The sequence below is a fragment of the Cydia fagiglandana genome, chromosome 9 (genome assembly GCF_963556715.1).
Source record: "Cydia fagiglandana chromosome 9, ilCydFagi1.1, whole genome shotgun sequence".
NCBI classification, from domain to species: Eukaryota; Metazoa; Arthropoda; class Insecta; order Lepidoptera; family Tortricidae; genus Cydia; species Cydia fagiglandana.
This window is the reverse complement of record NC_085940.1, coordinates 10162031-10189685: the sequence shown is the minus strand read 5'-3', so window position 1 is coordinate 10189685 and position 27655 is coordinate 10162031. Positions and strand designations below refer to the sequence as shown.

At 37.0% G+C, this 27655-nt stretch overlaps 3 protein-coding genes across 3 annotated transcripts in view; 1 reads left to right on the top strand and 2 right to left on the bottom strand.

Annotated features, from left to right (window-relative positions):
- Window positions 1-15302, bottom strand: part of LOC134667339 (coiled-coil domain-containing protein 96-like) — a 77969-nt gene extending 62667 nt beyond the window's left edge. Inside the window, exons 1-2 of the mRNA XM_063524697.1 lie at window positions 15038-15302; window positions 4965-5151 (exon numbers count right to left, since the gene is read on the bottom strand). Of these exons, the coding sequence (XP_063380767.1) occupies window positions 4965-5145 (181 nt within the window). The 5' untranslated portion in view covers window positions 5146-5151; window positions 15038-15302. The remainder of the gene's footprint in view (window positions 1-4964; window positions 5152-15037) is intronic.
- LOC134667338 (lysophospholipid acyltransferase 7-like) overlaps window positions 1-27655 on the bottom strand; it is a 470374-nt gene that overhangs the window by 97424 nt on the left and 345295 nt on the right. The window lies entirely within an intron of this gene.
- LOC134667758 (protein I'm not dead yet-like) overlaps window positions 13058-27655 on the top strand; it is a 38222-nt gene continuing 23624 nt past the window's right edge. Inside the window, exons 1-9 of the mRNA XM_063525175.1 lie at window positions 13058-13239; window positions 18541-18688; window positions 19341-19493; window positions 19871-19986; window positions 22390-22504; window positions 22954-23059; window positions 23584-23644; window positions 24807-24932; window positions 25703-25817. Coding sequence (XP_063381245.1) covers window positions 13142-13239; window positions 18541-18688; window positions 19341-19493; window positions 19871-19986; window positions 22390-22504; window positions 22954-23059; window positions 23584-23644; window positions 24807-24932; window positions 25703-25817 — 1038 coding nt within the window. The 5' untranslated portion in view covers window positions 13058-13141. The remainder of the gene's footprint in view (window positions 13240-18540; window positions 18689-19340; window positions 19494-19870; window positions 19987-22389; window positions 22505-22953; window positions 23060-23583; window positions 23645-24806; window positions 24933-25702; window positions 25818-27655) is intronic.

The following is a 27655-nucleotide window of genomic DNA, read 5'->3' as shown; positions in this document are numbered from 1 at the left end:
AAAAATAAACCGCCCGGCAACCCTTCCGCCGGCGGTGCATGGGAACGGCTCGTGGGCAGCGTGAAAAGGTCACTAAAAGTAACACTGAAGAGCACCTCACTAAGAAGTTCTGCATACATTACTGCTAGAAGCCGCGCACATAGTCAACTCTCGACCGTTGACACCAGTGAATCCAGACTAAGACAGCGAAGCTCTGACGCCGAACCATTTTTTCATCGGTCGATCGAGCTCTATGTCACCTGGGCGTCTTCACAGATGCGACATGTCACTCTCGTCGTGGAAAACAGCGCAGACCTTAGTCGACCATTTTTGGAGGCGCTGGCAGCGAGAATACCGACCCAGCCTCCTCCCTCGGCCCGGTGCTCATCAGAACGTGAAGAAACTACATGTAGGCAACGTAGTCATCGTAGCGGACAGCTCCATGCCACGAGGAACATGGCCTAGAGGCGTAATCGCACAACTCTTTCCCGGCCCTGATGGCCACGTAAGAGTAGCCATTGTTCGCACCCGCGCAGGTGACGTCCGTCGCCCAGTTTCCAGGCTCATACCTATATACTCCTCGCATACAGACGGTGTTGACCCAATGCTTGCTTTATGTTGAATGGTTGACTCGTCCTGCTAATATTTATGCGTCAAGAAAATGTATGTCGTGAAATATTTCTTAGTTTGCATGAAATAAAAAATACATATATGTATACTTAAAGTTTTGAAAGATTTTATTTAATAATATAAAATTATATATACCGACTTATATTATTTATGTCATACAGCTACCATTTTATCGTGCTTTTAAAGGCAAACGAAAGAAACGCACCTTCGACTCGCGACGCTATCTCATAGGGCCAATATAGGCGGACTGCAAGTACCTACTGCAAACCGATTATCATCTGTATGGAAACTGCACACCGACTGCACGCCAACGTTGCAGTTGGCGTGCAGTTCCTTTACAAGTTGCAGTCAGGTTGCAGTCCGTCTGTACCGGCTTTAATAATTCACTAGTTACTTATATTTTCTTGCAGAGAGATAAATCAAGTACCATTGAGGCAATTTTTTTCCTGATCATCTGGACTGGACTGACTTTAGGTTCTATAGCCTAGCCTGACCTCCAAGATTATATCCCCACCGCAAACTTCGAAACTTATGTCTCGTTTATCTTGCTTTATCACTCGAATATGTAAGAACAACAAAATGAGACAAATATATGAAACTTACGATGTTCATGTTGACCTCTCGTTTTATTGTCAACGTTCAGGTTTAAACAAACTTATGAGGTCGTGAATTCTTATGTCTCAGTGATATTTTTGAGCGTTTAAATGCGACTATGTGGATCCAGCATTTGCCGCTTATTTGGTTCTTCTATTGCACGCAAGATGTCAGTACTAGAGAGGATTTGAAAATACATACTTAAGTTGTTTAATGCGACTTGATTATATACGAAAATATAAGAATAATACCGTAATCATTTACGAAATCCAATAACTTTATATGTTAGGCATGCGAAGTGATCTAAATAGTTAGAAAAGGAACCCTAGATGAGTGTCATTTTTTAGTTCCAACTTACGCCGCAGTGCATGATCAAAATAATTAATAGTATCTTCCCTAGATACTTTCGGCCAATGGTGTCATATAAGAAATTAATGCTAAAATTAACACCTTCCAAATAATTTATATCTCATTTATATATAACAGTTGTAAAAATGCCTATTCTGCTACAAAAGCTCCATCTAGTGTCAGGTAGAACAATCAAAGCGGCATTTACCACAATGAATTAATTAATAAACTAGTTATATCTCCGCCCCTGCAAGCATTTAAGTGTAAGTCTACTTTTCTAAAAATACCTTATAAAAATGGCATTTAATTGTTATATATGGCTTGTGTATACAAGCAAGCTTAAGTGTTTAATTACAGTTTTTTTAATTCAAGCATATGTTTAATCAATTAATTCCAGCCCTTTACGTACTTAAACGTAAGTATTGGTACACAGAAGTGTACCATTTCTCATGGTTTTTCATATAAAACACCTAACAACTAGCTACATTACAAGTATACTGTAAAAAACGAGTTTATATGCGTCACACTTTTTTTTAAATAGCTCAGTCCCTGCACGTTATCCAAAGTTGGTGTCATACAATTAATTAATGCTATGTGTAAGCCCTTTCAAACGAGATATGTCTCATTAGTATACATCCATGGGACAAATTGCCCATTCTCCTTTCAACTTTCTATCTTTTGTAGTTTCGGCTCCGCGTAGCAAAAATCTCCAACCTAATTTTTCACCTTTTTACGTTTTTCTTGTAAAATTACTATGAAACTGAAAAAAACAAATATCAGCAATGAATTCTACGTCTTTAGTTTATATGAAAATGATATCAAACTTGCCCTAGTACCCACCAGGATCAGAATAGATTTTTTTTAAAGATGACGGGTGGCGGCCGTCTTTGTACCCCACCCTCCCCCCCACTTCAGGCTAGAAATGCTTAGAATTACTCAAATATCAGATGTGATGAAGCTCATAGCTTAATAAAAAAAATTTGGGTCATGTATGGCAGCGTTACATAACTGATTCCAGTATTGAGGCCTCATAATAATCATAACTGACTTGTGTCACATCAAATACCACTAAGAAGCAGTAACTAATCATTTTATGACTTTACTCTTTAGTTATTCATAAGATAATTGAATTAATTGACTTACGCTTTTACTTTTGATATCGTCCCGTTGGTAAGAATTCCAAGATTGCCTAATTGGTGGCACGGTGGCCATTTGTCTTTTGAAATGGGCCACTGCACGCGTTTGTCAACGAAACTCTGAAATCATGGCTACATCTTGCATAATATGTTTTCTACATCGTTTTCCGGCTTTAGCTGACATCATGTTTTGTCTTGACTATCCGCAACATTTGAAACTCGACAGTGGAAAATTAGTTACTGAAATAAATTTAGTCTCATTCTTTTCGAATCTACTAGAATATGTCTCGTAAGGGCAATACAAATATTTAGGTAAAAACATACAGCATATAAAATAATATAAGTATTTTTGAATGTAGGTACCTATACCTATATTATGCAACTGCATGAAAATTTTTAATTCAATTACATACTTACGAAAGATTCCATATTTACGAGTTGCATTTTTATCAAAACGTCCAAAAATTACCAAATAGGTAGCTCAACCATAACCGTCACGATTAGGGTGATATTTTATTGTTTTTATCTTCCTTAAATTATCTTAAGTGCAACCATAAAAATAACTTCAACATAGACCCTACTTATTGAGCTGCACATTTACAATTCAATACCTTACAAACAAGTTCCGCAATATCCAAGAAATATAATAGAAAAATTCAATTCACACTTGCGTTTGGTATGTAAATGGCGAGGAGGAATGGGTATGAATGGAGGACAACGACGGAGGAAGGAAGCCACATATAGGGTGACTTTATTGTTGAATAAAAGTTACTTAATGCATCTCGGTAAAATGAAGGTTCGTTTTTGAACGTCATCAATGTCTGTGACTTATAAGTAAGTAAGTAATTTTATATTTCTTGCAATAAAATAGTGATTAAAATACTGATTTTTAAAGTAAGTGTAAAGCTTAGTAAGTAAGTATTTTTACTGTTTTTATCTTCAATTTGATATCGATAATCTTGTTATCTTTTAGTAAAGTAGGTAGAGCATGTAAAGAGAAGAGTCGTGGAATGTATTGGGCCCCATACCAGGCGTGGCTCACTCCGCGATTTCGTCGCTTTGCTACAGGTAGCTAAAAGTACATCCGTTCGACCCCAATTTTGGGGTTTGCCATAAGCCGCGCGTGGCGCTGTCGCCACCTAGCGGCCATATCTTTGCTGATCGTGACAGACGCGTTTTGTTAGAGAGTGAGTCTTCTGTACCTAGTACTATTATTTATTCTGTGCCCATACATTCTACGACTCTTCTCGTTCCGCACATACTCCAGCGTCAGCTAAGTAAGCTTACGGCTCTTTCTATAATATTTTTCAAACTCGAAGGGTAGGATGACACCTGCCATCTCCATATAATTATAACCTAAAAACGCCAAACGCAAAATTGTATTGAAATGGCAGGGGGCCGATTTTTGAATTTCGATCGCACGATTTCGTCACTCGAAAATCGGTGGAAAACGCCGAAATGCAAATTTTAGAAATACGAGCTATCGAAATTTGGAATCGATTGGTACTGACCACTCGATTTCAATTCTATTAGTAGAATTTAAATGCCTAGTAGTGGAGATATTATTTAACGAAATACACGAAATCGAGTGGTCGAAATTCAAAAATCGGCCCCCTGGTGTCTTCCTACCCTTCGAGTTTGAAAAATATTATAAATCCGAACCATTCTGTCACCTGTTTGTCTAAATTATTGACTTTGATTGTTTAATTTTAAAGTCTAATGAAAAACATTTAATAAGGCAACCTAATTTAAATTACCTTTTAGTGGACACCTTAATATGCACACAGACAAAATCCAGAGTAATATTTTCAGCACGTAGAAGCGCATGCGATTTAGTAGACTTTCGATTTCTGTCCTAAATTTAGAAGTACGAGTAAATAGTTTGACAATTAATTTAATTTGATGACCCAATAAAAACAACATAATAATAACAGTTCTTCAGATCCACAGCGCATCATCAGCGCTTCGTCATCATACAGATAGCTCATCCGTTTATTACAATTTTGATCTCTCTCATCGAACTACCACGTAACCGATAACTATCTTCACTTTTGCTCATTTTTATGTAAATTTAATTAAGTAAAAATAATGTAAAAAATCCCGAATTAAATGTAGTTAATTCGAAGAACCTGCTGCCTTCGTCATTTCATCAACCTGCCATCCACATCAGCGCAAATCCTGGCCATCAGCCCCAACGTATGTCTATACGCGCAGACATAATTTTGGTCCATTTCGTCAAAATAAAATGTAGTCTGACTAAAATTAATATAGACTTACCGTCGCCACCCTCTATATGAACCCATTTGCTCGTGCAGACGGCCGTGATCCAGAGGAACGTGCACAGCCCGACGAGTATTGTGCAAGCGAAGAGAATCCGCCGCTCGATGATGAGGGCCTGCATGAGGGGCCGCCGCTCGGCGCCGACCGAGGACGCCGTGGACATCTTGTCGGTCTCCATATTGATCTGGAATAGAAGAAAATGTGGTTATTATCATATAATAGTCACTTCATAGACGCGAAGATAGTCTAGATAGGCTAGACGCGAAGATAGTCTAGAGGTATTGATGATGTTCAGTCACGTTGAAGGGAAGAGAAGTAGAGGAAGACCCGGCGGATAGACATAGTAAAGGCATATGTAGGACCCAAGGCGCAGGATAGGAGTGCCTGGAAGAAAGAGGTATTAAGCGTTGGTAATCACGACCCTCAATAATGAGGATACGACTGAAAAGAAGAGTCACTTCATACTTAAATGGTCACCAATATAATAATTCAGTTGCCAAATGAATACTTATTAAGTACCTGCCTAAAAATAAACAAAAACTGTAACGGCATTAAAATACAACTCATATTGCTTTATTTTAAGACTCCGTTTTTGTTACCGATCTATTAATTTTAGTACCCATTTCTATTTTTTTGAACTACCCATATTCGATTAATTAGTTGATCGGTTAAATACAAGCCTAATGTTAGTATGTTTCACGACAATTTAAATTTGAAGGGTATTTCTATTCAATAATGATTAACGTTATAATGTAAATGAATCTCATTGGCATCGATGATGTACTAATTGGTTGCACGAGATTGAAGAATTGCAGCTAGCCACAATACTTATATGGAAACAAATTATTAACCAAAATATTTCAAGTTAATTCATATTACACCTGCGAAATAAAACCGCTAAACGTCAAAACATTTTATACCGGTAATCCCATATAGACAGGGCTATAAACTAGGCAACCAATATTATTTTCGTAGAGCGATGGAAAAGGTAACATCGCAGACTTAAGAATACCTACTACAAAAGATATGCCACTCTCAAACCAAAACGAAAATTTCAATTCCGGACGTTTATTATTAACGTATTTTCTTTAAAATATACTCGTACACAAAAACGGAAATTATCCACAATATGATACTTGAGTTACTTGTTGACATGGCAAATTGCAACGAGTGCCCATAGCATACAAAAAGATATGAAGTATAAGGAATTTCTGACGCGTCCTCGCGTACGTATTACCTATCAAAGATAATTTGAAATAGAGAAATATTGTCAGTTAACTGCCATCTTTTGACACACCTGATTTAAGGAGCCCACTGATTACCAGTTTGCCGGACGATATCTGCCTGTCAGTTAAACGCAAAATTTGGCAGATCCGAACAACTGACAGGCTAATATCGTCCGGCGAACTGGTAATCCGTGGACACACTTTTAGAACGCCATTTGACTTTGAGCCTCATTATTTCACTGATATGTGTTAGATTTGTTAAATGTCAAAAAGTATCGCCATCTACTCGACGGTCTCAACAATAGGCTAACGGTGCCATCTTTTCGAGCGATGGCACGATACCTTTGTCCTACTCCCGAGTATTTGTTGTAATATTTAATCTGTGGCAGGTATCGTGCCTTCCTTCAGGATTGGGAACATTTCACGCAATTGGGCCCGAGTAAGTCCCTCGGGATTAGCGCGTCTTATGAGCTTCATAGCCGTCGGGGCTTTGGAAACGTTCCCCACCACACAGTATTTTCGTATTATGTCATTATGGGAAATGCGGCAAGAAAAATACAGGGTGAAATTGTTATCTCTCACCATACTATAAGGGATGGATATATGTAGGTCATACTGAACAACTTTTACTTTTACGCCAACCCTGAAATCGCGAAAAAAAATCAACTGTTCTTTTGTAAGTATGTTTACTCAGGTATACATTTTATAACATCTACTATTTTCATAAGCCGCCACGCAGTAATAAAAGTGATTCAGCCCTTAGCATTTGCAAATGCTAAGGGCTGAATCACTAATAATATGCAATATTACGAATATTATTATGTTTCTAAAAAACCCTGGAGAATTAAGACAGTTTTGATACAAGATAGCGTATTTACTAATTATTAACGTAGTGTGCTAATAACTTTGTTCTACTGTGTAAGCAAGCCAACCACAAATAGTACCTACTTCCACTTCTTCTTGTTGTTCCTTGCGTTGTCCCGGCTTCTAGCCCCGGCTCATGAGAGCCTGGGGTCCGCTTGGCAGACTTACTAATACGTACCTACTTCCACTATGCGTTTTATTATTTTATTACAGTTTATTATCGCAAATAATAAATCACAAGCAGTTTTTTCTCTTACGACACCGACGTTCTTTGAGGGGTGAGTCGTCGTACTAAATGTATGGGAGGGTTTCAAGTTAATGTTTGGGATATTTCTGCTTTTATTTAAAAAAGTTATTAATGTAATTTTACTTATTGGGTAACGCACTTTCGATATCAATTTGAAGTTTTCTGATATCTGTAATATTTACGGAATTATAGCCTGGCTACACTTAACGATTACACCCTGTATAGTGGCATCATTCGTGGTTGAATAAAATAATTAATTAATAAGTCATGAATCGAATCCCTACCTAATTACTTATTACTGAAATGCATTGTATAATCGCGCATGACATTATTGATTGCATGTTACTAGTTTGATGCCAACATTTCATGCATAATATTTTATTTGCAGTCGTCTATCCCTGTTCAAACTTCAACTGCCATATAGCTAACTACTATTCCTAAAATTAACCTACGTTACCTTTACAACGTATTGTATATTTCATCAATATTATCTCTCTCTTCAGTCGTTCCTTCATTCCTGAGGATCGTGATCACTAGGTTTCACATCCTTGATCAGCTGTCTCCATCGGTCTCGATCCATTGTTGCCCTCACTGCTTGATGGAACTTGCTCGAGGAAGTGGCTTCTCTAACTTGGTCAGTCCACCTGGTTGGCGAGCGACCGCGACCTCTCTTGCCTTCCATTCCACCAATCACGACCAGTTTCTCGAGACTCTCAGCACGTCTTCGCATTACATGGCCAAAGTATGCCAGCAACCGATGTCGGCAGATGGTGGACAAACGTGTTTTGATGCCCAGTTGGGAAAGAATAGACGCATTTGTGCTCTTGGCCGTCCACGGTATCCTAAGCATTCGCCTCCAGCACCACATTTCGAATGCGTCGATTCTTTGTCTCTCTCTTGCAAGTATTGTCCATGTCTCTACTCCGTACATGAAGATACGTACATCGTCAATATTATAGCTGAAGTTATATTAGGTATTGTAACTGAGCCATTGTATCGGCATAAAGGTTATTCACTGGGTGGTTTCCCTGCGACTAAATAAACCTAAAATAATCACGACTTAATTCATAAATAGGTACTAGTTATTTATAAATATTACGTTTAGATTTAACGTGCTATGTTTTTCGATTTGACGGAGTTTTACGAGTCAATATATTTTTCACGACTCAGTTAAATTACGTCATTATGTGACTGCAGGTCTGTATTTGATATTTTTTTGAAATCCCGAGGTTCAAATAATAAAGCGCTATGTTTTATTTTACCAAATGATTTGTTTTATGAACCGCCCTACATTAATTATGGTTTTACGACTATTTTATAGAGCAATAACTTTCTGAAAAGAATGCTTCGTATAAATTTATCAACATACATAATATATATTTTATAAATAAAACTAACTGTGCTTGTTAAATGTCAATAGCACTTTGAAATATTGCTCACCTTGACGTGTTTCTGTTTAATATTTATTTGGCCGCTTATGAATGCAAATATGTAGCACTATAGACCGCGGGCCAGGAGCATATATCGTCAGTCATCGCCTCCCGGCTTATACTTTGTCCGATAATAGTTTAGATGATATAATGAATCAAACAAAATAATCGTCAGCCGCTTATATTGCGGTGGAAACACCGTCAGCTGGTCACATGAACATGTAGGTAGGTATAAACTACGCGCCTTTACCTTTTATGTCCGCAAAGTATGCGTAATCCATTTATTGAAACGCCTTATGAAATGCTACATGCAAAGTTTCATGACTTTATTATCAATATCATAAAAAGGTAAAGCGCTTATTTTTTTACATGTTCATGCGACCAGCTGAAGCTTTTCCCACCGCGATACAACTGACTGACGATTTTTTTAAATTCACAATCGCATCAAGTATCAAACGGGAGGCGATGCCCAAATTTCTTTTTACGTGTTTACTACTACGAGGGTTAATTACTATACACGAGGGTACATAGGCGTTAACTACTACTTATACGTATACGAGTTATCGCCTGAGAGGCAATTGGTCATGGAAATCTGTTCGTGGCTTGCGGTCTACTAGTCTAGGTACTTTATAAGCATTATACCTACTGAATTAAATAATTTGCGCCTGGACCCAATATAACCAATAAAATTAACTAATAAAATCCGGCGAGTATCGATATTAAGCAAAGCAGTGTGACTTCCAGTTGGCTCAGTATAGTTCATTATTGGTTTTACTGTAGAAAAATATTAACTCCCTCTTATTTTTCAAGACAATAAGACCTAACTACCAATGAAAAACCATGATACCTAATGAGAACGAAGTTTTACTGATCTCGACGAGTTCGGTATTAAATAAGTTTGGTCGCGACAGGATATAACGACCGACTCCTCTCTGGCTTCATTGCCTCGCCATACTTACTCGTGAGTAGGGGAGACCGAGGTGAGTTGTGACAGAGGAGAGTTGTGGCATTGTCGATTTTTTGGAATCTAATAACTTTTAGTGAGCTCGCAACAGTGTGCGTTTGTTAGCTCGCAACTTGAACTAACAAACGCGCGCTATTGCGACCTAGTTTTTAATTAATAGATTCCAAAAAATACACATCTCTCCTCTGTCACAACTCACCTCGGTCTCCCCTACTAGTACTTACTGACGTGATGATTCATATTTTAAATTGAAATGAATGATTAATTCAAAAAATTCTCGATGAACCAGGGCCGATGTCATCACAACGCAAAAAGTAACTCTCGATAATTTAATTATCCCTACTAATATTAAATGTAACTCTGTCTGTTTGTCTATTATTTATTCAAGCTCAAACCGCTGAATCGATTAAGATTAGACGAAACATGGAAGAAAGGGGCCCGGGGAAAGACATATATGATAGATTTTTATCAAGAATCATCATTCCACGCAGATAGATTAGTTATTAATATTTATATATGTTCTAAATATTAGTGTGAGGTAGGGCAAATATTAATATCAAATCAATATCTTCTAGCCGCCCATACGTGAAATCTTGCCAAGCAAAATGAAATTTTATTTTGTCGACACAAAGTTCAAAATAGAATGGAACAGGAAGCCTTTTTATAGGTCTCTGGGCGGCTAGAGGAAATCATAATTATGAAATCTGAACGCTGCTTTTGGTAAATGATACGGTAATTAGAAAGGTTAAATTTCAATATTAATATGCTGGAGTGCCCAGCAGCTTTTAAGGCCGACCGTGCAAGTATAGGTAGGTTACACTAATTGCGGCAATTACCTGCATTAAGTCGGTCTCCTCATGCAAACCTAAGGTTGCCAAGCAACCGACATATCGACCGCATTAGGTGAACTAAGTGACAACATTGCATAGCTGAACCGACTGGATAAAAAATATTAAATCACTATATCAATATTATGAAACAGGACTTCATTACAGGCCATCTAAAATCTCATCTCCTAAGTTAGCCGATAAGTTGATAAGGTTGTTAATTGGCCAAGACGGGGCGTGAGGCGCCGGGGCGCCGGCGACGGGCGGGCCGGGCGACGCCGCCAAGTATTTGTTTACTGACTTATCCCCTAATAGCTCCGCTTACTTGTCGCCGAGATTTTGTGACGTGGACGAGTGGACGGTTCTGAAGTGAAGATACAGTGAAGGGTAGTCTTCTACTTACACTTTTTTCAAATGTTTTTGAATCATCTAGAAAAATATTTCAAATCTAACTTTAAATTGTCAAACAAAGCTTCATATTAGACGTTTGCTCTGTATTGACTACATCACTATAAAATTATGACCTGTTGAATAACTTTTGTATAGATATCTTAGACATTAGCTTAAATTAAGTATAGCCCGTTATATTTAAGTACTTTTAGTGAGCCATTGAATAATGAGAGGTTGGAGAACTGTGAATTCATAACTTCACTTATTTATTCACAGTTCTCCAACCTCTCATTATTCAATGGCTCACTAGTTATGCCTTGACATGTCCGATGCCGAAATATTATTTAAAACAATAACTCATCTAATTTTCAATTTGACGTCATACATAATATGATACAAGACGGAAAGTACTGGGGACTTTTTTTCTTAAAATAACGCTACATTCATTTGTCAAGACCACGCGCTGGCTTAAAGAAACCGAATATGCGAAGATGTACTTACTTACTCGTACCTTATGATGAATATTAACAATCTGACAATTGACAGAAATGTATTAAACAGGTACATTTATGTTTTACTGTATAAAAAACACGTACATAAATATTGGAAGGAACTTTAAATAGTTATATGACTGTCGCCGTCTCTTAATCAGATCTAATAATAAATCACTTTGCGGAATGTTTCTTTTAGACTACGTGTCTAAAATAAAATCTGACGGTCATTGTATTCACGATTGAAGTAATAACGTGTTGAAGAGACACTAACATGTATATTATTATTTATTATGTGTTAAATGATAAAATTATCATGTCTTGTGAAACTTCTTACAGTCTGACAAAAAAGAGTAGAAATTAAAAAGTGGCAATACTGTAGTGTCGTCCCTTTCAAATCAATCTAAGAACACGGGAAGGCACGACAGTATTGCCACTTTTTAATTTTTACTGTTTTTTGTTGACTATATGAAAATTAATTTAGGTACTTAATCCCTATAATTTCCGAATATTTTGACAATGAGCAATTTTGGGTGCAGCAATGTTTTACTGTAGCCGAAAAAATGTAAATATAGTAAAAACAGAGACTATTTTAACATTGCTAAGCTAATTCGGAGCTTATTATTCACATATTTTTGTTAATAGTTTGGTATTTATTTTACACATACATACATCACTGGCTCAGTTACCCAAAGAGGATCTTGGCCTCTGACACAAGAGAGCGCCATTCTGCCCTATTCTGCGCCACTTCACGCCAGTTGGGTATTCCGAGGGCGGACAGGTCTTTTTGGGCTTCGTCACTCCAGCGGTATCTGGGACGCCCAGACGGACGTTTTCCGCCCGGGTGCCCCACATACGCTCTTCTCACAGCACGATCCTCCCCCATCCTCTCCAGGTGACCAAGCCAGCGGAGTCGTGTTGCTTTGATCTCGCCAATTATATTAGGCATCGCAACCAGCTCCTCTAGCTCCCTATTTTTTTTTGGTATCTATTTTACTAAAAACAAACTTATAAATGCACAAAAACATTCCCGCACCCAAAACTCAGGTGTATGATAATCTAAAATGTATGTTTCAATAAAATACTAAGTAATATAATTGAAATTATGATAAACAATCACTAGGTATATACACTAGGTATGTACTTTGAAAAAAACTCGTATCTTCATCATCTGTCAATCAAAATAATGTGGTATCTTTGTATGGGAACATACAGAAACCTGCCTTTCAACTTTGAGTAGCAGTGTGAAATACGAGATTTTACTTTTTCAAATTTCAAAGTAGTAACGAAATTCATTTAATATCGAAATACTACTCAAAATCATATCTATAAATGGAATCATGAGTTTTGGTTCCCAACATTGCATTGTAAAAACAAAAAAGCATTTCCACTGTGTGGTAACTAAACATTCCTAAATTAATTGTTTTTGTACTGGTATCAAAGCCACTACAATCAAAGTACCACATCAGTTGAAAGTATAGTGTAACCCATAATTTACATTCCTTTAATTAATTACAAATAGGTATGTACTAACAAAATATTTGAATAATTTTAATATTTCTGAACTACGCGCTACGCATAACCAACGCAACATAACGCGTAACCAACTAGAACTAAATACTATGACTTTATGTGACTGCGTCAATAAAATGATATGAAAAATTACAATATACTCAAATACATAATTAATAAATAACGGTAGCCGTGTATAAACGAAGTAAACGATCATCGCAATATGGCCGAAAATTCCCCTGAAAACGACCCAGCTTCGCAAAACGAGGCTGGAGCTTCTGATAGCAATGCTCAACAAGGTAGTTCACCTGATACTGGATCGTAAGTACATTATTACAGTACGCATATTGTAAACAGTGCGCCAATTCTGGCATTATAATTTGATACTGGGATGACTTTAATGATAGGTAAAGTGAATTGGGGTGAGTTAAAAAATTATAAATAACTACTTGACTAACTGCTCCTCGTAATTTATTTTCTACCTTAGTAGGCCAAGCAATAAGAAGGTACAGAGGGAAAAGCTAGGAACAGAATTTTTGACTCCGTAACTTTGTTTGGACTAGTTAGGAGGTGAACATATCAAAAGTCCCCGGCCGTAGCCCCGGTGCTGGGGGGTAGAGGGGGGAAAGAAAGTCTCATTTTTCGGTTTTTCACTTATATCTTGGAAACTTTGCGTCTTAGCGACATGACTACTAAGACAAACCAAAAGCTGATAAAATTTGTTACAAGTTTTATCCAGTCAAGTTTTTCGATATCTTGAATAGTTTTTGAGATATCCTCTCTTGAAAGTTTATTTAGGGGTTTCAATTTTATCTTGATATCTACATTAGTGAAGCTGCTAGGCCGAGTTTGGTATCATTTTCGTATAAATCGGGGGTGCTGAATTCATTTTTCCCTCTATAGAGAACATAAGAAGTTCGAATATGCTTATTATATGCTAACAAGTTAGAATACTCGTATGCTTTTAAATGCTGCCAGATGCGAAAACCTTAAACAATGAATAAGCAGGTTGAGTTAAAATTGATTTCCAATTACATTTCAGTATAATGCTATAAGTTGTTTTTGGCATTATATATATGTATCTTGTAAGGAGTATTGGGCTTGGTTTCTTTTTATTAGGTAATTAAATTAAGCATTATATTTTGTACACCTTGAATCATAAGTGTCATAACAATTAATTCATAAATGTCAGCACTATGCAACTTTGAACTCATTGACATCAATGGAACCAGACTAGAGAACCGAGGGAGTAAACTACTCAAAAAGTCCGCTTATTTTAAAAGCTTTTGGTACGTACTGTACTAATTTATAAACTGTCGCCGGGTAGTTGTTTTATCAATCCCACTCTGGAGAACCGATATGATTTGATTACCGGCTTTTAGTACGATACAAGCTATATTATTTTCAAGTGAAATTATTGTAGGGCACAACTTATCAATGATACTGGTTTTGTGGGAAGTTAAATTGTTAAACGTTAATGAAAAATTAAGGTTTTACAGACAAATAGGAAAAATCTGTAAAAGTTGCATGTAAACAAACGTAACGTAGGTTCACGTGGGTCAAGAGATGTTTAATTCATATCGGAAATGTGATAATCACGGAAGAATCATGTTTTGTGGTGATAATGCATAGATATTTAGCAGTTACCATATAAACCGGAAACAAATGCGTCCTTAAGGATTTAACAACACAAATTCTCAATTTCAATTAATTGTATCACCTAAGAGTGACATACCTACAGGTTATACATATAGAAATAAATACAAGCTGGGACTAACGGCTAACTTATAAACCTTACGGTCGACTATACGTTGTGATAGAAATAGAAATCGCGAAATGTAATTCTCCTAAATCCTGAACAATATAAAGTCTCATTTGTCTTATTCCGTAGCTTTGCCTCGGAATCGTAGTTCTTTAATAACAAACATAAATGCAAGCGTACCTACCAGAGTTTTTTTACGGCGTTACAGTCGTTAAAACGAGTGTAAATCTCTGTTTTCTTCCAATCCTAGAAACAATAAAATAAATTAAAACATGCTTAATCCGGCGCTGTCAGAGCTGCCAAACGGGATGGCTCATTGGACATTTTCAGCGTGTATAACAGCTAGTTAAAACTAACCTGTTGATAGAGTCGTGCAGAGCTGCCAGATCTCTCCCGCACAAATTAATCATAAATACTTTATAGCTTTAATCATCTTTCATGTAAATGAAAAGTGGCAATTTAACACGTTAACGAGTCATGTTGAACACTTATGAACACAGGTTGGTCGGGTTGACGATATCAGTTTTGTATCGTGTAGCGGGCGGCGCGGGAAAGTCGACGGGAACGCACTGCTCCGCCCAGCTATCGCGCGGGAACTGACTGAAACCGCACGCGAATCGGCCATTATTCCACGCGCTTTTCTTGCGCAGTCAAGCTTTCGCCTGTATAAACACGATCTCCAATTATGCATAGTTGATATACGTCTCTAAATTTCTTTTTCGGTTGGGAACGCTCACCTTTGTTTAGTAAGCGATGCGAATAGCAGTCCAGCTACACGCCTTGCCTGTTGCCGGGCTACGAGCCCACCAACTCTGCCGCACCTACACTGAGAGAAAAATCATCACCAGGAATTAAAAAACAGTTCTGTACTGGGGGAAAAAATGAAGTTTTAGTAATCATTATGGACGTTTCACTATTTCTGTAAAGTTTATTTATTTCTACAAACAGCTCAGTAATCCCAAATATAATTTCAACAAAAAGATAATAGAAATTGCAAGAACTAATAGAAATTGCAAAAGTCAATTTGTTCCTATTAGTTGATTCTCCTTGTCCCCGGATTAAGTTTATTTTTGTAATTCTAAGTGTGTTTTTATTGTACTTTTCTCTCAGTGTAACAGTTCTTTTCGCCTTGACAAACAGTATAGTATTGCTTGCAATTTGATGTACGTGCCGTAGATCTCACCGTAACAAAGCAACGTCACGTCTGCTTTCACGGCTTTTAAACTATTCAGAATGAATTTCAAATAACTTACCAATTATTTACTCAATAGTGTACCCCAGTTTGATGGACCTTTATTATTATTATATTTGCGTAAACACATATTGTTAGTATATAGTCGGGTGACAAGCAAAAGTCACCCGACGATATGATATTAGCAATAATTTAAATCTATCACAAAAGCCAATTTTGTTTGTGTCATTGAGCAATGTATCTGTAGTTAGGAAGATATCTTTTTTGGGATCTTACTATTTAAAACTAAATGCACTATGAAATATATATTCTATTTAGTTGTAATGACACTTTGACAAATTGGGTTGGTTTTTTTTATTCATCTGGATGCTAGATTTTTAGACTAGGCAAGTATATTGGCTATGGTAGAATGGTCAAATGAAGGACCTTACAATACAATTCAATATGGAATTATAGTCTAGGACATCAGTTAAAGATTTATATGTTTAAAACAAACACAGAGCCCAGAACAAAGAATATAATAAGGTACTTACTCTTTGTATTACTCTCACAGTCACAGGCTTAAAAATTTTAATTTGTCTATGGTGTTGTATGAAAAATAAAAGGAGTGCCAAAGTGGAGTCAAACTGATATTCAAGAAGTATTCTATTGTCTGTTTTATTTCAAGTTTATTAATTTATTAGGCGCGCTACATTTGTTCCAAAAAACAGAAATGTAAGTAAAAAACAGCTTCTATTTGCCTATTTATAGAATCTTCAGTTGGTAATGCTAACGGTAATATAATATAATAGTATAACGCTCTAGGTCAGCGGGGGAAAATATAGCCCAATCCTCTCTTGCATATTAAGGAGCGAGCAGGAACTGCGGGGGACATCACAGGAGCCCTCTGTTAGAAAATTTCAGTATAATTTTTTTTTCATACGTAGGACGAACTTTTTTTACTTCATGTATAATTTTTCTCTAAGATCGACCATTATGCAGGGTAGTAATCGACAATTTTTTAAGGCGTTAGGAACTTAGTAAATTTAAGTAACAGAGACAGGATAGGTGAGACGACGAGTGAAGCGAGGAGCGTGTTAGGTTGACTGCGATCAAACCGCCAGAACCGACTTATATTATTATATTGTTACCATAGAGTTATATATTTGACAGAGGGAATGTCACTTAAGACAAACTGTGACCCTGCAATGGCGGACGGTTTGAAAGTGTGCGTGTAGACGAGTGATACCATATATGTAACGCAAATTCTCCCCTAATGGTGAAACAATTATTTTCAATGTCGTCCTTGTTTTCAAATATTAAAATAGTACAGTTTTACGTTAGACGATAAAAAAGTGTCTACCTAACTGATGTTATAGGTCTTGAAAATGCGCATTGTTGCACAATTACTTTGTGCAAATATTATTTTCAATACCTAATGATATTTAACTTGTAACATATCTGGTTTTAAATAAAAAATAAATATAAGGTAAATGTACTAGTGCTCGACATGTTAATGCCCAATAGATGACACCTTGCTGTCACCTCTATTGACAATGACTTAAGTTTCAAGATGACATGTACTGGACTGGGACCGCGTCGAGCAACATAAGTATGTTTGTTTACCTTAAGAATAAGAATTCATTTATTGTTTACCGTGTCAAACAAGATGTCAAAAAAATACAAAGTCGCAACGGCTACCCTGTTCGGGTATACAATATTACATAATTAGGTACAATATTATATACAGATCACTTAAATTTATAATAAGTACATCTAAAATTACATAGTCTTAAATAAAAAATACTCATTTAAATCGTAAAAAACATGATCTATGTATTAGCCACTGCTTTAGCTGTCGCTTAAATAATTGTCCGCTAACATTTTTATACTATTGGGTAAATGGTTAAAAACAAATAAACGTTAGCTATCAAAAATTATTCATGTAAACGTCTTTAATTTCCTTATTATCGGGAAATTACCATACCGATCTAGTTTGAAATGCAAAATCAATAATTTAGCTAAATGTCCTAAATGATCTCTTATATACATAATGATTTAATAAGAAGGGCATCAATTACCCTACTTTCGGGAAATTACCCTATTCAACTTCCTGGTCACACTCCTGTTTCGCATTTATAAACAATGAAATATGGAGATTTTATGTACAATACCATGATAATTGATAAAAATAGCTATGAAAAGTTATTCCGTCACTTTTTTTCTTTCGATCGGTACAATTCTTGCAGGATTTAACTACACATGCCGGCATATTTTACATTTTTCTTGGACAAATTTACTTCACTGACGTTTTGATCCGTCTGACGGCAAATTGGTGGATGAGGGCATTGAGATAACTGTCAATGTGTGTGTGTCACGCGTAAATACTAGGAAATTGGTGGATGATGGAATCACAGTTTTTGTCTTAGCAAAACTACGTCCGTATATTCTAGGTCCATGATTGTTACCAGTTACAACCTCGCCTATCTCCATAATTATTGATCCTAGAGAAAAAAATTCCATAACAAAATACTTAATTTGATAAATGTCATGTTGGCAAAAAGAATGACACTGAAATTTTCATTGTTTTCGGACAGTATGGCCGTTATGACACCGTCCACTTTTATTTGAAACTCGACCACTATCGCAATTTTTTTTTGCCCATCGATTAACAACTCCTTGCTTGTAGGTTTTCTCGGAAGCGAGGTATAGATCCAGACTCCCCAGTCCCAATAAGAAAGAAATGCAAGCTGTTCTTTTGCACCCACTTCGGTGGCATAGTGGCTTTTGTAGTGCCATTACTTCTTCTGCCGATTCTCTCGCCTTTTCCACCGGAGGTAAGCCCAACGACCGATTAACGGGCCAATTCTAGTTTTATTTATTTTTAACTTTATTGCTCGAGAACAAGTAAAAAGTACAAAAGACAGTATCTAGCAGGTGCTTGTAGAGCATTCGTTTGAAAGTCAGCTTGTTTGGGGCTTGTCTAATCATTAGAGGGAGCGCATTCCAAAGACGGATTGCTTGAACAGCGAAAGAAGACGTGAGAAAACCGGTATGGTGAGGGAGAACAGCGAGTTTAAGACAGCGGGCGGTTTTAGTTATTCAATATGTTTCCAATATGATACAGATCTGTCTATGTCCAAAGTGACGTTTTTGGTTAAAGAATAACTGAAACTCGAATTTGCCTGTAAGTTTATAATTTCAAATTATTTTCTTAATTTGTTTTTATTCATTTCTTTTTTCCACCTCTGTCCATCTTATAGAATAAGTAAGTAAGTATATTTCTCGTGTTCAATCGAGCTAAATGGTTTTACCAAGTCTGATGATAGTGATAGGAGCTGTATTAAATTAAAACAACCCAAAAGCCAGCCATTTATGCAATATACGAGTAGGTAATGTAGGTACGGTTAAGGCAGCAGGAAAATGCTTGAAATTTTGTATTCATTATATATGTTACGGGAAATGTTAGAAGGTTTTATCTATTTCCAGAAGTGGCAATGGTGTGCCTACACTCTGTGCGTGATGGCTGTGTACTGGGTATTCGAATGCATCCCGTTGCCCGTCACGTCCTTCCTTCCCCTGATCATTTTCCCGCTCACCGACATCATGTCTACGCGAACAACTTGCTTGGCTTATATTAACGTAGGTTTTAGTTCTATCAATTTTTGATTTATTAACGGCTGGTAGTCAGAACATAAGTAATAAATAAAAAAACCCGGCCAAGTGAGAGTCAGACTCGCGCGCGAAGGGTTCCGCAGAAAACGAAAAAAAAAATTGCTGTATGGGAGTCCCACTCTAATATTTATTTTTATTTGTTACTTGTTGTTATAGCGGCAACAGAAATACATCATTTGGGACAATTTCAACTAGGTATCACGGTTCATGAGATACAGCCTGGTGACATACAGACGGACGGACATCCGAGTTTAGTAATAGGGTCCCGTTTTTACCCTTTGGGTACGGAACCCTAAAAAGAAGCAGAAGCCTACCGCCGTAATTTAACTCAGTCGATGTTTCAGGATACTGTGGTTATGTTCTTGGGGAGCATTATGCTCGCGGCGGCGGTGGAGCAATCCGGTCTACACAAGCGCTTGGCTCTGTACTCCATCAAGATCGTCGGATACTCGCATTATAAGTAAGACATGGATAAAATCATCATTATCAACATTATCATCAATTCATCATATCAGCCAGAGAATATCCACTGCTGGACATAGTCCTCTCCCAAAGAGTGCCACAATGATCGGACTTGCGCCACACGCATCCAGCGGACTCCCGCGACCTTTACCAGGTCATCAGTCCACCTTGTGGGTCTACCCACGCTGCGCCTTCCGGTACGTATGGATTCCGGATTCCGGTATGGATGAAATACACGTTTTTACTCGTTTCGGATAAATGTGACCACCATTTGCCGTTTAGTTGATAAAGCGAAATATAAGCAAAATAAAACTAGTGTCAAACACCAAGTAATATACTGATAGTAATATACTTACTGAATTAAATGGTTTATTAGAAAATACTATTTCTACACCACTGGTTACGAAGATACGAATCAGTCCAAAAATATCTTTTTGCCGAAAATGCATTAGATTGGAATCGTAACTTTGAGGGCTTTATCGTCCATATATTAGTTTCTTTCTAGTCTATTTATGAATAGATTTAGTCTATTTTTGAATAGTCTATTTATGAATAGTACTTTATGAAGTACCTTTTAATTTGACCGCGCCTCTGGATCGACACGCGTCCTACATAGCATCAGTAGAGACGGGTAAGGTAATAGTCACTTGCCTATCAAATAAATGGTCGTATATGTCTGTCTTTTCCGTATCAGATTTAACCTTTTGGACGCCAATGACCGATATATCCGCACCGCAGGTCCAACGCCAAAGACTGATTAATCGGTCACATACCACAGAGCAACATAGACGTACGTGCATATGCATAAAGTTCAATTTCAGTTTTGACACTTCGGTGACGCGGCGTCCGAGTGATAGTTTTTAGGGTTCCGTACCCAAAGGGTAAAACGGGACCCTATTACTAAGATTTCGCTGTCCGTCCGTCCGTCCGTCTGTCACCAAGCTGTATCTCACGAACCGTGATAGCTAGACAGTTGAAATTTTCACAGATGATGTATTTCTGTTGCTGCTATAACAACAAATACTAATAACAGAATAAAATAAAGATTTAAATGGGGCTCCCATACAACAAACGTGATTTTTGACCAAAGTTAAGCAACGTCGGGAGGGGTCAGTACTTGGATGGGTGACCGTTTTTTTTTTTTGCTTTTTTTGTTTTTTTTTTCTTTGCATTATGACACGGAACCCTTCGTGCGCGAGTCCGACTCGCACTTGCCCGGTTTTTGTGTTTGACACGGCGTCGAAAAGGTTAAGGGATACTACGTGGTTTGTTTCCTAATTTTTCTGATTTATTTTAGGTATTAAGATTGTTACTTAGAGGTCGTTTTTTCAACTTTCAACTCATGATTAGGATTCTGCTAGGTGTATATTATAATTAGGTGATAACTGTAAGGTAGAAGTACTAGTGCTCGACGCTGCACTAAGGACTGTATCGTTTGTTATGAATACAACTTTACTTAGCCGTTTTTCCTGGTATTATATTTTTATTAAAAAATTACACATATAGTTTAATTTGTGCTTTAATAATAAGTAACATTTCGTCCTGGGAGATCACGTAAAGCATATTGTTTGGACAATATTTACCCAATCCTCCCGATTAACTACAACGATTTTGGACAAATACTACAAGAAAATTTACGGTTTACGAACAAGACGAGATATTACACAAAAAAATCGTACTATGTAAACAGCAATTACATATGAATCGTAAAGCGAAACATCTGGGCATAGTCTAATCATTTCTTTTAGTTGGAAAAAAAGTTTTGGATCTGTGCTTGGTGGCCTTTTAGAGAATATGGCATGTTACTTACGACAACCCCGACTTTGGTATACAATATAACCATCATGGAGCGTTTCTATCGACCTGTTCTAGCCATGGTTCAACGCCATGAATGTCCGTTAGGCTTTGGATTTCCGTAGATTCTTTTAGCTGTTTCCCTCATTTCGCTGGCGTCAGAATTTGACGGGAATCCAAAATGTTGCATAAAAAGTCGTTTTCATGTAAAGATAAAAATTCACCACATTTATTCTGTGGATGTTCAATTGAGCAATCATGAAAAGGACACTTAGATGGCATATTTTGGCAGCATATTAACCTTTTGTTTCTTTAAATCGGACCAAGGAATCGGTGAAATAGTCTCAAATTAAGCTCGATAGGCTTGTCCGAATTACATTTGCTAGAGGGTATTAAAATCATCATAAAGTCCCTAAAATAAAATAAATGTAAAACCTTCTTATATCAGATATGGCTTAAAAATACCTCCAGATTATACCTTAAGAACATAGTAATACAAAATAATACACAGGTCAACAGTTAGACCAGGTTTTATCTGTATTTATAATAAACGATACAGTCCTTAGTATTCGACATGGGCACTTAATATACACTTACATATTTGCAGAATGCTGTTTGCTGTTGCTTTTGTGACTATGTTCATATCGATGTGGATCACGAACACCGCCGCTGCTACAATGATGGTGCCCATTGTGTTTGCTTTGTTAAGAGTTTACGAAAGTGTAAGTTGTTCATTTGGATATGTCTTAGTACTAAAATCATTATACATTTTATTCATTTGAGTCGTCAATTTTATTCGTTAAGTCGTGAAAAGGTATAGTTGTTCTTGTGGACGTATACGTTTAGTCAGAAATTAGAATACTCAGACACCCTAATGGGCAGAAAATGGGTAAGTTCGCCACAAACTATTATGGTGTCTTAGTTCTGACAATTATTTATTCTGTGGTTCAAAAACAAAAAAAATAGTCGATTAACTTTAAACTCTGATAAATCCGCTCTGCCCTTCCCTTACGTTAAAACCCCTTATAATGTCCAATCATAGGGTAACTTATATAACACATAAGAAGGTAAATGTACGCAACTATATTGTCGCATGTAGTTAGGAACCTATTTAAAATTCCACTTATGTAGTAACTGTAATAAATAAATGAGTTTATGTTATTTTTTTCAGCAAGGACTCTATAAAATATACAATGTAGATGAAAAAACGGGAGAAAAAACGGCAACGCCCCTAACAAGCTGTTACTTTTGTTGTATCACATTTGCAGCAACAATTGGTGAGTATTATTGGCTATAGGGGGCGTGCATGAACTATAGGGGCCATCAGATTTTTGGCGCGAGGCGTAAGTAGGTACATGTGACGAATATGCTTCCGATTCAGGCCACAAGATGGCAGATCTTCCAACGCGCACGGTCCCTGTTTGCGAAATAGGATAACAACGCAAAATGTGGTGAAATTATGAATGAATGAATGAAATTAATGAATGAATGATCCTTCCAGCCGATTTCGACCATGGCGGCCACTTCGATTCCTAGTTAGACGCTTGTACGCCCGAATATAACTACCAACATCAATATAGGGGTACCTATCATTCGTGGAACAACATCCTCATAATATGTATTTGGTAGTTGGTAACTGCGAAATGGCCCACACTCATCATGGCGGAGCCACAATAAAATTACGCATGAAGCGAACAATTGCACGGTTTGCCTGTACAAGCATTAAAATTATTCATGTGATCATATTATAAAACTTACTTCATTCGTTTCATAAACCTACAATTTATAATCATTGTTTTAGGTGGCATTGGAACCCTGGTTGGCACTGCAACTAATTTAGTTTTTAAAGGCCTCTTCGCTAGGTGAGTTCTTTTTTCTTTAAATAAATACAAGTATAAGTTTACAGCTCTAGATATGCCAAAACACTTATACTCTTAATACATAGTCATAACTATCTCTAGGATCTTTATTTAACTTTACATATGTAGAGATTAAAAAAAAGGTCTGAAACTATACTAATCTACATAGGTTCTCGTAGAGTTAAAAAAAAACTACTTTGTAAATCCTGATACTATTCTAATTTACATTGTCATTGTCATTTAGTTATTGTCATCAACGCCGTTACTGACATTAAATATAAATATTGCTGACGGATAGATGTTAACCCTTTATAAGGCAGAGGCGATATATCGACCACATATGCTCAATCAGAAATTCAACCATACTGTTTTAATAATAGGGCTCAAAATCGTTTGCATTAATTGAATATTCAACTTGCTTTTAAAATAGATTTTTGAAATGTAGGCTTCTGATAGCTGCAACAAATTCTGCGATAGCACGTCCCTGTCAACGGGCCTTATAAAGGGTTATTTAAGAAATTTGATAATTTTTGGCTAATATTTTATTCGTGTGCTAGCAATATCGTTGTTACTAATGCTTGTATTGAATGTTCCGAAGTTGTAAACCGATTGTTCCACAAACACAGTACAGTCACCTGCAATAATACGTTACTCTTCGAAGGCAGAAGAAATATGTGACGCGCTCTTGTTGCTCTACAAATAAGATCGTGTCAGATATTTTTGCGGCCTTCGTTGTGTAACATATTATTGCAGGTGACTGTACCATAACACCACACAATTCTAAATGAAGTAAGTTTTCAGATGAAAACGTCTTACAGCCGTATTCTAATTATAATAAGTTCAGAATTAGATATGGATTAGATACGGATCATTTCTTCAGTCACTTTTGACACTGACAGCTCAGTTTTATATTAATTATATTACCTAATTCATAACCTGTTATTAAAATAAAAATAAATACGTCTTTTTATCAAACAGCCGGTACAAAACGTGCCGCCACCGTCGTTCGTTAATATTTGCTATAGTTTCCTTTTTCTGCCACAAAGGGAACCAACCGGCGGGTGGCGTAACTGTCGCGTGGTAAGCGCGAGCACGACGTATTTCCTACGCTATATGTGTGACATTCTTCCTTCAAAAATTAAATGATAATAATTATCTTTTGCAGTGCATATCCTAAGGCGCCGGAATATATATCTTTTCCCCTGTATTCTGGATATGCTATACCATACATGATTGTGATAAATTTGTATATGTACTTATATCTTGCGGTGTATTACATGGGGCTTTTCAGGTAAGTAAAAATAAGTTATTTTTCCTTTTTGCCGTGCACTGTATAATTCTATCACCGGAGCAAGCCCAGTAAAACCGGCCGACACCAGACTCCCTATAGTAAGCCGTGGCAAAACGAGGTATGTAATTGTATTGTATCTGGGGGCACGGTAGTGCCCCCGCCAAGACGAGCAAAGCGAAGCGCAGGACACTACCTACCTTTTCTCGAAGCGCTTCTATTCGTCGTTTTTTTTTAAATAATAAATTACCAATCCACCTTAAAGAAATCCCTATAAAATTGGTATCGTCTTGGGTCGTCCCATTCGTTTTTCGTCAAGTTCTTAAATTAGTCCTATTCTGCTTTCGTCACTCATTCTACATTGAAAGCCACCGACGATTGTGACGAATACTGTAGAATGAGTGACGAAAGCAAAATAGGACTAATTTAAGAACTTGATGAAAAACGAATGGGATGACTCAAGGCGATACCATAAAATTTAAATTAAAAGACAACTTTTCTCATTGGCTTGTGGAGAAATGTTTATCCAGAAAGAAAACGGAATAAAAATGAGCATGTTTACTAATTTTGTTTTGCGTAGAATAAGTTAATAGACATCATAAGTGATCTCATTTAGATTTAAGTTTCCGTATTGTACGCCTCTCTGAGGCAGGGCATGAAGACCGTTGTAAATTAGAATAACATCCTATGTAACTCATGATCAATAAATAATTTGATTGAATGATTGATTGATTGAAAGAGTTTCCCATCTAATTCAACTTTGCTTATTACAGACCAAATAGTGCTGCTGCTAAAAGTGTCAAAATAACCCCTGAGGGTCTAACGTCTGCCAAAAAAAGAGTCGAAAATGACATTAAGGCTCTCGGCCCAATATCCTGCCATGAAATTGTAAGTTGACAAAGGGTCTAGCCGTGTTTGTATGGGGCATCGGCCCCTGAAGCCAAATTGATTGCCGTTTTGCCAATTTATTAGGCCAGATGTAAGATGCTATTTCACCAAAAAAATAACCCTAAAATGCTGCAGATTTTTGAGAAATAAAAAAAAAAGAAAATTGGTTTTCATTTTTTTTATCTAAACTACCGAACCGATTTTTTTGTAACTTATACACATTATGTAAGTAATCTAGATGAATTATTTAAAAAAAATGAAAACCAATTTTCTTTTTTTTTAATTTTCTCAAAAACCTGCAGCATTTTAGGGTAATTTTTTTGGTGAAATAGCATCTTACATCTGGCCTAATAAATTGGCAAAACGGCAATCAATTTGGCTTCTGGGGCCGATGCCCCATACAAACACGGCTAGACCCTTTTGATAAATACTCTTAGGTACAGTTAATAAAAAGCTAAAGCATTCTTCATTCTTGGTAAAAATTATGTGACGTCCCACGGCTAAAGGTACCTTAAAGCGGTTGGCGCTTACGCTTTTAATAGCGCTGCCCCAATATTAGTGGGGTGCGACGTAAGCGCCAGCCGCTATGAGGTACCTTTTCCCTTGGAACGTCACACATATAAAGGTGTACAGTATGTACAGTAGCGCCTTCTCGAGTAATACCCAATAGGTTCCCTCTTATTACTGCGCTTTCGGTACAAATGCATCGATAAATAAATTTAATGTGCCTGTTACTACTTACATACACCGTGTTTTTATCGAATTCGGATAACTTAGTTAAATGTTGCATATAGCTTTGTTGTAACACGGGCATTACATTTAACTCGACCAAAAATTTTAAAATGTGATGACATTTCAAACATCGATCGTCCGAGATAGTACCTACCTAAACGCTAATTAATATGTAAAACTAAGGCAAGACGCTCGTAGGGGTCTTATCAGATATAAATTTAAATTAGGTATTGCTTATCTCTCAAATGGAGTTAATTAAATAGAATAGGTGTTTTTGAGAAAGTCACCAAAAAGTACAGGAATGATCCCTTGAAATAAAAGGAAATTAAAAAAAAAAACACGGTGTATACTGGGTATTAGGTACTTTTTAGGGCTCCGTACCCAAAGGGTAAAAACGGGACTCTATTACTAAGACTCCACTGTCCGTCTGCTTGTCTGTCCATTTGTCTGTCTGTCACCAGGCTGTTTCTCATGAACAGTGATAGCTAGACAGTTGAAATTTTTACAGATGATGTATTTCTGTTGCCGCTATAGCCACAAATACTTACTAAAAATACGGAACCCTCGGTGGCGGAACCCATCACACCACTTTTCACTTTTAATTTCACTGGCCAGACGAGATTTTCCTGCGATGATCTACTTACTATAGTCCGGAACTTACTCGAAAATTTTCGGCCTAGTGTGAAATTTATTTGAATGTCGCAGTTTTTAGGAAAATATTTTTAAAAAAAACCGGGCAAGTGCGAGTCGGACTCGCGCACGAAGGGTTCCGTACCATAATGCAAAAAAAAACAAAAAAAAAGCAAAAAAAAACGGTCACCCATCCAAGTACTGACCACTCCCGACGTTTTTTGGTCAAAAATCACGTTTGTTGTATGGGAGCCCCATTTAAATCTTTATTTTATTCTTTTTTTATTATTTGTTGTTATAGCGGCAACAGAAATACATCATCTGTGAAAATTTCAACTGTCTAGCTATCACGGTTCGTGAGATACAGCCTGGTGACAGACGGACGGACGGACGGACGGACGGACGGACAGCGAAGTCTTAGTAATAGGGTCCCGTTGTACCCTTTGGGTACGGAACCCTAAAAAGAAGAGAAAACT